General features: G+C 42.9%; 1 protein-coding gene across 1 annotated transcript in view; it reads left to right on the forward strand.

The window, feature by feature from the left end:
- The window catches only part of FGD5 (FYVE, RhoGEF and PH domain containing 5), a 223,075-nt gene that overhangs the window by 169,524 nt on the left and 40,763 nt on the right, over window positions 1-12,788 (forward strand). Inside the window, exons 9-10 of the mRNA XM_084832489.1 lie at window positions 8,441-8,491; window positions 9,855-9,913. Coding sequence (XP_084688615.1) covers window positions 8,441-8,491; window positions 9,855-9,913 — 110 coding nt within the window. The remainder of the gene's footprint in view (window positions 1-8,440; window positions 8,492-9,854; window positions 9,914-12,788) is intronic.

Here is a 12,788-nt window from a genome sequence, read left to right on the forward strand (position 1 = left end):
TATGCTGTGGCAATATGTGAAAGATGAGGAAATCATGGCTACCAGTCATGCCTATATACTGTCTCCAGTATCAGAAGCAGTATGTCTCTCAGTGCTAGTTGATGGGCAATATGAGCAAAGGGTGCTGTTGCAGATGTTCTGCTTGTGGGCTTCCCATAGGTATCTGGTTGGCCTCTGGGAATCAGGATGCTGAATTTGACAGATCTTTGGTCTGATCCAGCAGGGCTCTTCTTGTGTTCTTATGTACTGTGATCAGGCTTATTTTTCAGTCTGGACAGATGTTTTTAAATGTGTCTGTAGCAAACAGAGTGTACCTCAGCAGTTCTCCGTGAGGAAAAGCTGGTGGATGATGTATGACTTATCAGCCACAAGCTTTTGCTCATGGGCTTCTTCAGTTTGAGCAGAAAATATGTTTGCTGGATTGGGGAAAAAATAGGGCCATAAATTTTAAATTGAAGGTGATGTTATATGTTATGTTAATTAGATAGCACATAGCTGAGCCTGATAGTTTTCTTTTTTTTTAGTGTAACTGCGTGCAGCCCCAATTCAGATTAGGACCAGCATACAATAGGAAGGGAGGGTTAAATCTTCCCTCCCACCCCACCCATTTTCTTTGTGAAATTCTCCCTCAATGTAAGGATTAAAAGTAGGGGGGGGGCCTCCATTGACTCCAACCAAGGCCACACAGTTACACTAAAGTAAAGAAAATGATCAAGCTGAGCTGCAAGCTATGCAATCAACATAACATATAGCTTGACCCTGGGTCTTGTATCTTGTCTGCATTGATCTAGAATGGAGATGGTCAACTGGTGGTATCAACTTTTAATTAAGATATGGTAAGAAGCTTATCAGCAGTTTCTCTCCTTAGGAAAAGAGAGCAGGAAAAAGTACTCAAGTAGGAAGGAACAGATATTCTGGAGCATATGTTATTCATAGCTGGGGAAGCCTTTTACTGACCCTAACCGCTGTCTGCAGAATATAGTGACCCTTGTAAATACGGACATCCCTGATCTAGAAAGTAATTGGCCTGGCTCATATCAAGCAAGTTTCTTGCATTTTTGTCACTGGTTGAACTCACACCTTCAACTGGACCAGCTGCAGTTCACACTTATATCCAGTTTACTTCATGTATATCTAACTGGACAGAGGACTGTAGTCATATTCTTTTGCATTAATTCTCGTTTTCCTAGTAGACAGATGACTGTTTCCTGAAAGGGGCTCAGATAAACTCTTTTCCCTCTTAAAGTACTATCCCATCTCCTGATGACAGGGCTTCATCATTCCCAGCATTGTTGCTTTCATTTATATTACTAAAGAATAAGAATAAAATGCATTGTGGGATAGATTTAGGATGACCAGCCAAAACACTACAATGACCAGCTGCAGTATTTCTGACTCCCCATACCCATTTGGGAGAAATTATTGTAGACCACAATGATTCATCAGGCAGGGATAAGCAATGCCTCAAGTCACCAGAGACAGCTTTTGTGTATAGCCTACACAGACATTGCAAATTGGTTATTGCAACAGTTCTTCCCTTGGTCCAAAGAGGGCCAGAAATAACAAGAGTTCCTCAACATCGTGTATACAGTTATATGAGTCACAACTCCTACTAGTTAATTCAAAGGGGTTGTAATCTGTACCAAGCTTCATGTAGACAAGGATTCAATATGGGATTCCCCAGTCAAATGTAATTCGGTTGGGAATCAGTTTATGTTGATCTATTTTTAATCCAGTCTCTACTCTTAGTTTAACTAAACTAAAATATAATTAAACCAGTAAAAGGATCTGTAGGGTAAAGCATTCTGTTGTCTCAGGCAGTTTGGAAATCTGCAATTTAAAAATAACATAAATCCCTTTCTTTTTTAGTTCTTTCTCTTTTTTTCACCATAAAGCTAACATCTTGTTGAACAAATTAACCTGTTCAGCTCCATTACCGGATGTGAAGGAAAAGAATGCAAAACCACATGTTTGCTGTTTCTCCACCACCATGTAAAGGACTGTCTACTCCCATGTGATTCTGTCCATCCACATATATCAGCTAGGAAGGCCCTTCTGTGCGTCATGCTGCTGCCACCATCTGAGGCCAAGTTGGTGGGGACATGTGAGGGGGCCTTTCTCGATTACCACATCTGGGCTGTGGAACTCCAGGGAGATCTGTCTGGCCCCTTTTTTGATTGCAAGCCTTTAGACACTGTATGAAAATCTTTATATTCTGGCAAGCCTTAGAGTGCAACCTCAGATACGCAGATGATACTACCCTAATGGCAGAAAGCGAAGAGGATCTAAAGAGCCTCCTGTTGAGGGTGAAAGAGGAGAGTGCAAAAGCTGGTTTGAAACTCAACATTAAAAAAACGAAGATCATGGCATCTGGCCCCATCACTTCCTGGCATATGGAAGGGGAAGAAATGGAAGCAGTGACAGATTTTGTTTTCTTGGGCTCCAAGATCACCGCAGACGATGACTGTAGCCATGAAATTAAAAGACGCTTGCTCCTGGGGAGGAAAGCTATGGCAAACCTAGACAGCATAGTAAGAAGCAGAGACATCACCTTGCCGACAAAGGTCCGTCTAATCAAAGCTATGGTTTTCCCAGTAGTAACGTATGGCTGTGAGAGCTGGACTATAAGGAAGGCTGAGCGCCCAAGAATTGATGCTTTCGAACTGTGGTGCTGGAGAAGACTCTTACAAGTCCCCTGGACTGCAAGGAGGTCCAATCAGTCAATCCTAAAGGAAATCAACCCTGAGTGCTCCTTGGAAGGACAGATACTGAAGCTGAAGCTCCAATATTTTGGCCACCTAATGCGAAGAGAAAACTCTCTGGAAAAGACCCTGATGCTGGGAAAGACTGAAGGCAAAAGGAGAAGGGGATGGCAGAGGATGAGATGGCTAGATAGCATCACCGATGCAATGAATATGGACTTGAGCACGCTCCGGGAGAGAGCGCAGGACAGGAAGGCCTGGCGTGCTATGGTCCATGGGGTCACGAAGAGTCGGACACGACTGAACGACTGAACAACAACAACAACAACAAGACTTAGAGTGACCGATGGCTGAACTTGTCATACCTAATGTCCTTCGGCGGCGGGGGGGTTGGTTCTCTGTTTGTATGTCTCTCCTTTCTTTAATTTCCAAAGGGATAGCCAGGTTAGTCTTTTGCATAAAAACCAACAGAGAGTCCTAAGGCACCTGAAAGACTAATAGGTGCCACAGACTCTTTGTTGATGCTTTTAAACATCATTTTTAATTGTTGAGGTTAGCTGCTTTGGGTGTTTCAGTTTGAAATGGTGGGATATAAATGTTTTCATGAATAAGTATTGAAACCTCTGAAATTGTGCCTTTGTATCAGTTGTATCTCCCAGGAGGGAGAGATGTGAAAGCTATTTACCAAACCTGAAGGTGTTGCAGAGGAATAGAAAGTAGGGGGAACTTGCACACCCTAGCCTTGCACAGCAAGTGGCTCTTAATTAAGAACATAAGAAGAGCCCTGGTGGATCAGACCAAGGATCCTTCCAGTCCAGCATTCTGATCACACAGTGGCCAGCCAGCTGCCTGTGGGTAGTCTTATATTTAATGGTTTTAATTATTGTGAACTGCCTGGAAAGCTTTGGCTACTGGTATAGAAATAAATAAATAAATGCCCACAAGCAGGACATGAGTGCAACAGCACCCTCCTACCCACGTTCCCCAGCAGCTGGTGTATATAGACACACTGCCTCTGATGCTGGGGTCATCATATAGCCATCTGGACTAGAAGCCATTGATAGTCTCCTCCATTAATTTGTTCAGTCCTCTTTTTAAAGCCATCCAAATTGGTGGCCATCACTATATCTTGTGGTAGCAAATTCCATAGTTTAACTCTGCACTGTGTGAAGAAGTACTTCGTTTTATCTGTCCTGAATCTTCTACCATTCAGCTTCATGGGATGACCCTGGGTTAGAAGTAGCTCTTCATTGGCCCGTTTCACTTTTGGTTCAGCTTCCATGCCATTCCAGTTATTATGTTAGAGACTGAACAGCAAAAATTGGGACCTACAGAATTGGGGCAGGGCGGTGGGTGGGCACTAAACATACAGTGGTGAGAAAAAGTTTGTGAACCCTAATGATAATTACAGAAATTCTATAGTTGTACCATGATAGCCTTCATGAATCAAAACCAGTCCTTTTCTAAATATCCAATAGGGTTTATATTAACCAAATCCGTGTATTGTGAAATAAAACGATGAATAAATTAGGCAAACAATGAGTACTTAAGAGTCAGGATATGTGCAAAAGTAAGTGAACCCCTGGTTGCATCAGCTCAATTAAAGGGAATAATTAGAATCATGTGTTCAAGCAATTAGGTGGATCTTCAAGGGTCAGTTTGGGAAGACCCATCCTATAAAAGGATCAGAAACTTTGTGAGTTTGGTCTTCACCATATGGTTGTGTGGAAACACATCATGCCACAATCAAAAGATATTCTGAGGACCTCAGAAAAGCAGTTCTTGCTACTCACCAGTCTAGAAAGGGTTACAAAACAATTTCTAAGGATTTGGGGCTCCACCAATCTATAGTCAGACAGATAGTCTACAAAGGAGAAGGTTCAAGACCACAGTCACTCTACTCAGGAGTGGTCATCCTACCAAAATCTCTCCAAGAACAAACAGGCACATCATCCAGGAAGTCAAAAAGAACCCCAAAGTAATATCCACTCTCGCCTTCACTAATGTGAGTGTTCATGACTCAACAATCAGAAAAAGAATGAACAAGAATGGTGTTCATGGGAGGATAGCCAAGAGGAAACCACTGCTCTAAAAAACAAACAAACACATTGCTGCCTGTCTGAAGTTCACTAAAGATCACATACATGATCCCCAAGACTTTGGAACAATGTTCTCTGGACAGATGAGTCAAAGGTAGAACTGTTTGGCCTCAATGAGAAACATTATGTTTGGTGAAAAACAAACACTGAGTTCGAACAGATGAACCTCATCCCAACCGTCAAGCATGGTGGTAGGAAAGAGATGGTTTGGGCCTGCTTTGCTACCTCAGGAACTGGATGGCTTACCATTATTGACACAACCATGAATTCTGTATCTGAAGTTTCTAAAGGAGAATGTCAGGCCATCCATCCATTAGCTGAAACTGAACCGAAAGTGGGTCATGCAACAAGACAGTGATCCTAAACATACAAGCAAATCTACAAAAGAATGGCTACGGAAGAAGAAATTCCTTGTTTTAGAATGGTCTGGTCAAAGTCCGGACCCAAACCCATCAAAATGTTGTGGCAGGACCTGAAGTGAGCTGTTCATGCAAGGAAGCCCTCAAATATCACTGAGTTGAAGCAGTTCTGTAAGGAGGAATGGGCCCCAAGTCCTCAAAACTGATATGAGAGACTGACCAACAGTGACAGAAAACGCTTACTTGAAGTCATTGCTGCTCAGTGGGGTGCCACCAGGTACTATACCTAAAGGTTCACATACTTTTTGACACATAGATATTGAATGTTGAATCAGTTGTGGATAAATGTGTTGAAAAAGCATCATGTTTATGCGTCATTTGTTTACTCCGGTTCTTTATCTAGGATTATGGGGTTAGATTAAGATCTAATAATATTTTAGGTTGGAAATATGTGACAATGCTAAGGGGTTCATAAACTTTTTCTCGTCAGTGTATAATGGCAGTGAGCAGATGGATGGTCTGAATTGGGGCTGGGATTTGTGTGGAATTAAACACTTCATTATTCCCTTTCAGGGAACCCTTGCCAAACCGTCTCTGGAATAACAGAAAGTGTCCTTTTATTTTTCTTTGTAACCATGAGGGATAGAAACCCAATGAAAGCTATTTCTCAATGAGAGCTACCATTATTAGGATTCCTTGGGACTGGAGAGCCCCTATTCCACATTTTACATCATGATCAGATTCCTGGATCCTTGAAATGTAGGGAATACATTGCACTCTTTCATATACCCTTTATCATGTATTATAACTAGAGGAAATCAGTAGCTATTGCTAATAACACTTTCATATATGAAATGATTCTGGATGGAGTATTTCCATTGTATGCATAATTTTGGATATAAAAAAATCAAGATGTGCAATGTCAAAATGAATTTTTTTAATTTGTCATCTAAAATTGAATCTAAATAGGTTTCAGCTTAATGGGAAATATATATTAACTAATATTCCCTTTTCCCAGGGAAACCATTGGTCAGAACTAAAATGTTCTTTATTTGTGCACATTTGGAAAAAATAGTTTTTAATTTTAATTTAATATTAATTAAAATTAGAACAATTTACTGAGAAAAAATAACTGAGAACAGTTCTGTTCATGAATCAAGTTGCACTGAACGCAGGGACTTCCTGTAATAAAGAAGTATGTAAATATTTTGTTAGCCTGAACTGGTGTACTGCATATTTTACTTTCATGAATGAAAATTACAAAAAGAGCTCAATCTGAATGAAGAATCAACATATAGATTTGGAAAAGAGAATTAAAGTCACAGTCCACTAAACAGCTAAGCGGAGTCCTAAGGTTTAACATGGCTTAGTCTCACAACCTTACTGAGACACAGTTGGCTTCAGCAGTCTGTATTCTGGGCTGAAAACCTGCCTAAAACTTGTTTACAGAATAATCCTATAGGGTTGCTGGAGGGCCCATTTCACATGATCATGGCAGCTGAAATAAGCCACCATGGCTTGTTGCAGGTGCCACACGTGCAGGGCGTTTGCTGGCTGGATTTCCCTACTTAACCACACTGGTATGGCTTGCTGTGTCATCCAAAATTTGAGGTGGGCAGCAACCCTCAAATAACCCTCCTGGGTTCATACCAACTAGGGCAGAAGGTTCATACCAACCTGGGTTCATACCAACTAGGGCAGGGCGGGGGGGGGGGGGGCGCTGGAGGTAAAGTAAGTATACTAGCTGGTGTATTTTCCACCCTTGCGGGGGGGCATGTTAGGAGAATGAGAGGGCTTTAAATTCTGCAGATCCAAAGCCTTCCTCAATCTGCCCCGATCCACCACCAGATCCACCCCTTCTTCCCACCTACTGCTGTTAGAGCACCAATGGAGGAGGAGGGACTGTAGCAAGGACAGGCCTCAGGGATGAATCTCCTTCTCTACCAATGGATCTGCAATATCCAATGGCCCCTGAGAAGCCCTCCCAAAGACCATAGGATTTGCTAAGGAAATATCCAGGGCAGGTTAGGTTGAACAGTCAGATATTTATTAAAGCACATCACGGCCATGGGAGAGACAGACGAAACTGTCTCTCCCTAATAAAAGAAACAGGATGCATTTATTCAGACTGAAAGTTGGAGAACAAAGAAAATACACTACGCATGTTCAGAAACCAATTAGAACTCAGTAACAGTCTTATCTGTTACTACCCTAATAACAGGGTTATTATTAACCGCCACCCTAATGGCAGAAAGCGAAGAGGATCTAAAGAGCCTCTTGTTGAGGGTGAAAGAGGAGAGTGCAAAAGCTGGTTTGAAACTCAACATTAAAAAAACTAAGATCATGGCAACTGGCCCCATCACTTCCTGGCATATAGAAGGGGAAGAAATGGAAGCAGTGACAGATTTTACTTTCTTGGGCTCCAAGATCACCGCAGATGGTGACTGTAGCCATGAAATTAAAAGACACTTGCTCCTGGGGAGGAAAGCTATGGCAAACCTAGACAGCATAGTAAGAAGCAGAGACATCACCTTGCCGACAAAAGGTCCGTCTAATCAAAGCTATGGTTTTCCCAGTAGTAATGTATGGCTGTGAGAGCTGGACTATAAGGAAGGCTGAGCGCCCAAGAATTGATGCTTTCGAACTGTGGTGCTGGAGAAGACTCTTATGAGTCCCCTGGACTGCAAGGAGGTCCAATCAGTCCATCCTAAAGGAAATCAACCCTGAGTACTCAGTGGAAGGACAGATACTGAAGCTCCAATATTTTGGCCACCTAATGCGAAGAGAAAACTCTCTGGAAAAGACCCTGATGCTGGGAAAGACTGAAGGCAAAAGGAGAAGGGGACGGCAGAGGATGAGATGGCTAGATAGCATCACCGATGCAATGAATATGAACTTGAGCACACTCCGGGAGAGAGCGCAGGACAGGAAGGCCTGGCGTGCTATGGTCCATGGGGTCACGAAGAGTCGGACACGACTGAACAACTGAACAACAACAACAGTCTTATCAGTACAGCTGCATTATTACTCTTACTTCTTATCTTTAGGGATGAGTTACTTTGGTGGATAGGAATTTCCTGCTTATGAGTACTAGTTACAATTACCTTCTCATGGTCAGACACACACATGCTCTCTCTCAATCTTATCAGGCACCTTGGTTGGTTGCTTGAACCAAACTACTCAAGAGGCCTAGTTAGGCCTATCTTCACAGATTACATCTTTACTCTGTTATGTAGATGATCATATATAAGATTAATGATATCTGATTGTTTCCCCACAGATTACTTGAATAACCTTTGCCCTGATTCTGCTGAGTATGAGGACACACAAGGTAATTTAAAATAAAAAAATAATAAAAATATTATTTGGCATGATAGTGCCTTGACTTGCTCAGGAAAGTCTGTGAATAAACAACACCACTGTACTCAGATAGCTTGATTTTAGAATAGATTACCTCTTCAGTTCATATCATTTCGGGCTGAAACCATTCACCCATCAAAAACATACTGTTCTCTGATTTTTAAGTTCCGAATGATCTCAAGATATGTCATATTGAATATCTAGAATGGACAATGTATGCGATAACAAAACCTTTATATTATGCATGTTTACTCAGAAACAAGTCCCACTTTGTTCAATGGGGCTTTCTCCCAGATAAGTGATTAGGGGCTCCATCACACAGGTAGAGAATTCCACATCAGTGCTGATTCTTTCCCCATCTGGTATCATTGCAGGACTGGGTCGTTCTCTTTAGATGGCTGTCCCCGTCGTGTTATTTTTCGTTTCTTCCCTTCTCACAGGGGTGGAGATGCTGCGCAGAGGCATCGCCACCTTTCCGTGCAGAAGCATTACACATGGTCGGGGTGTAGTGATAATTCCTCCCTGGTTCCTGCCGCTTTCTGTTACTTGTGGATGGGGACTGACACGCAGACAGCACCCCCCAATCTCCCTGGGGGCCCCGCCTCCCCGTTCAGTGTTTTTGACAATCTCTGCCATTTACTCAGCCGTTTACTCACTGGGAATGCACAGCAGGGGGGCGTCCTGGCAGGTCGGAAGGCCTGCACACCACTCTGTCATCCTGCCGCTCTGCCGACCTGCCGCTCTGATGCCTTGTTCAGAACACTGCAGGCGGAAAATGGCAAGGACCCAAAATGGTGCCGGCATGGGAAGGCGACATGCCCCACAGCCCATCGTCACTGCCTTCGCCATCATGACCACACCCCCAACAACCCAAAACAACTGCCCACAGCTGCCAGCACACAGCAGTTCATTCACGCTAGGGGAGAAATACACAGGGAGGTCATGGCGCTCCAGTTGCGCATATTTGGAAAAATACCACATTTGTTTCCATTTGAGTAAAAGACTGGACAGGTGGATGGAAATGGTGGAATAATGACTGGACAATGACAACGTCATGTAATGGACCCGCACAATTCAGTGAGTGGCCAGTCATGAATGTGCAATAGACTGGAGGTGTAGAGATGCCCTAGGATTGCAGCCTTAGTCTTTTGGGGATGAAGACCAAAGTCTACATAACTAGAAGCAAGAGTTTTGATAAACTACAGAGCAATCCTATGCATAGGCAGTATAAACTGTTTTGTCCTAAAAGCACCCTGCATGCTTGAGGGGATTTTTTTTCCTTATCTTCTGTGAAACTCACTCATGACTTTCGGTTTTGTTCCACTCCACCATAGCTGCCTTGCTCATCATCTCTGAAATTACAGACCGAGCCAATGACAGCATGCAACAAGGGGTGAGTGCTAACATAGTTCTTAATTAGTCCCAATTTTCATAAATATCAAATCAATATTATTAAGATGTCTTTATTTTATCAGAAATTAATTATAAAGTATGTAAAAACTAATGTCATAGGGTTCTGAAAGCAATGAAACATTCAAGCATTCATATTTTAAAACATTCAAAATATGACATAAGCTTGAGACAACATAAACATATCCATTAAAGTCTAGGTTTGTCAAAATAGCTTGATTAAAATTGGTAGAGCAGTCCTAACCCCAGATCCGCTTACTGGTGGAGGTTATAATGGGTGGAGGTGCTCTTCTACTGGTGGAGAAGACCAGTGCTGGCTCCAGGTTTCTGGGTGACCATTGGCAAGGTACCTCAGTGCCCCCCCCCCCCCGCCACTCAGTGAATCTACCTTCTCACCATCGTTATCACCGGAGGCTATTACTCCTTCTCTTCCTCATCATTGCTATCACTTGCATGCTTGACAGACAGAGAGCCAGTGGGCAAATAGGCCATGGCATCTACTGTTCTGCCTTCTCACCACCACCATTGTCTGGGCCAGAGTGAGAGGCTGATGAGCAAGCAGGTTGCCATGGTGAAGAGGAGGAGGAAGTCCATGGGGCTCTTGTTGGGGGGGGGGTTGCTGGGGTGTGGGTCCTAGGCAGGTGCCTAACCATGCCTACCCTTAATGCCAGCATTGGAGATGAGTTCCACTGGTGGGCAGAGGCATGTCTACCTTGGTGGCCCCAGTTAAATCTGCTGCTGGTAGTGTTCTCAGAGGAGGCATTGGAGGTGTCGTTGGATCTATTGGATCCAAAGCTCATCTGTTCCCCCAAGACGCCCCAGGTCCCTCTGGCATAATTAATTTTTTCCCTACTGGTTTGGGGGGGGGGGTATTTTTAAAAAAGAAAAATATCTGCCTGGGAAAAAGACAAGGAAAAGTTTCCCCCCTCCACCTACTGCCCTGGCTGGTGTGAGCCAGCAAAGCTTTGGAAGTGGTGGACAGTCTCCTTCTTTGTTCCCCCTCCCCCTAGGATTGCTCCCTAAATTATTCAGGTTCTTGAAAATAATGACACAGATTCCCTACCTGCCCTGTGGAATGTTAGCAAATGTGCATGCATATGTTTTACCCATCAGGGCATTACTAGTATTAATTGCAAAGCAAAATCTATGATCTGTTGTAGTTTGACAAGTTGTGTTAAAAAAAAATCTTAAACGTGAACCATAATATTAGATTGTGTTTGGCCCCACTAATTAAAACACCGCAGGGGAAGGATGCTAAGTATTCTTCTCTAAGGAAGTTTTCACACATGGCACCAAGATCCCAATGCCATGGGTGCCTACTTGGAAGCCCAGTTGTGATCAGCAGGTTTAATCCCTGGAAAAGTGCATAGGGTTGCAGCCTAATCCTATGCCTGCTTACTCAGAAGTAGGTTCCTTTGCTACAGTCCTATATACATTTACATGGAAGAATTGAACAAAGTTGGACTTACTGCTGAGCCGACATGCCTAGCTACATAAATTGTTTTTCTTTTTCCTATGTATGTTAGATGACTCTAAGACCCACATTGGACTGAAGGTGCATTACATTTATAAATGCCTTTCTTTGCCAGTTTATATCCTATATTGACAACATATAGAGCCAAACTAAACATGACATAGGAGAACCATGACTCCTGACATCTTTTCATTTTCTGAAAAGCAGGTGCTATATGGGGCCAATTTGGATCCGGGTCATGGTGCTGGGGAGGGAAGTTTGTCCTTTTACCTCATACTGTTTTCCCTATTTAAATCCTCCCCCTCCTCCTGCAGCTATACAATAGATACCTGTCTCTCTCCCCCACCCACCCCAGCTAACAGAAGCTTTAGTATGTGCATGTGTGTAGTTTAAATCAGGAAAATGGTGTGGGGGGAAATGGTTAACCCTACCAACACCATGGCATCAGTACAAGTATGTGCCTTTCATCTTCGTAATCGAGATGCAGGATTTGAATTGGATATTATGTGGAGAGGGAATAGATTACAACATTACCCAACACCTAAATATTTGGGTATTACATTGGACAGAAAGCTTTCTTTTAAGCAACACTGCCTGAATACCAAGGCTAAAGTATGTGCTAAGAATAACATTATCTGACGATTGACAAACTATACATGGGGAGCCCAGCCAGCTACGTTACGAGCGTCAGTTATAGCCTTGAGTGTCTCTGCTCTACTGCTGAATATGCGGCACCAGTATGGAACGCATCGGCACATGCGAAGCAAGTAGATATTGCTGTGAATGAGGCAATGCGCATAGTGACGGGATGCCTCAAACCAGCGCCCGTTAATAAACTATATTCTCTTGTTGGCATTGCCCCACCTAAGATTAGAAGGGAAATAGAAACAGATACCGAAAGAACTAAGCAAGAGACTGATTCTCGTCACCCTTTGAGTGGATATATTCCCCCAGTTCGTTGACTTAGATCTAGAAAGAGTTTTATGTCAAGAACTAATATCCTAGAGGGGACCAAAAGAACAGAATCAAATAAGTAAATGGAGGAATGAGATTACTGACTTGAGTATTTTAACGAAGGAAGAAATGGCTGCTGGAAATACTCGACCTTATATAGTTTGGAGGACAATGAACAGGATGAGGGTAGGGGTACCAAGGTGTAAGACGAATTTATTTAAGTGGGGGCTGTTGGCTGACGACAATATATTATGTGAATGTGGAGAAATCCAAGACCCAGTGCATCTGATGGTGTGTCAATTACTGCCGGAGTCTTATACTGTTGACGATTTGCAGCAAGCTAATGACAAAGCTGTGGCGGTGGCTACATTTTGGCAGAGCAAAGTTTGATCTGGATACGAAATAAATAAATAAATCAGTACAGTTTTGG

This window comes from Heloderma suspectum, chromosome 2, assembly GCF_057233095.1.
Source record: "Heloderma suspectum isolate Gila_16-S chromosome 2, 16-S_ref, whole genome shotgun sequence".
NCBI classification, from domain to species: Eukaryota; Metazoa; Chordata; class Lepidosauria; order Squamata; family Helodermatidae; genus Heloderma; species Heloderma suspectum.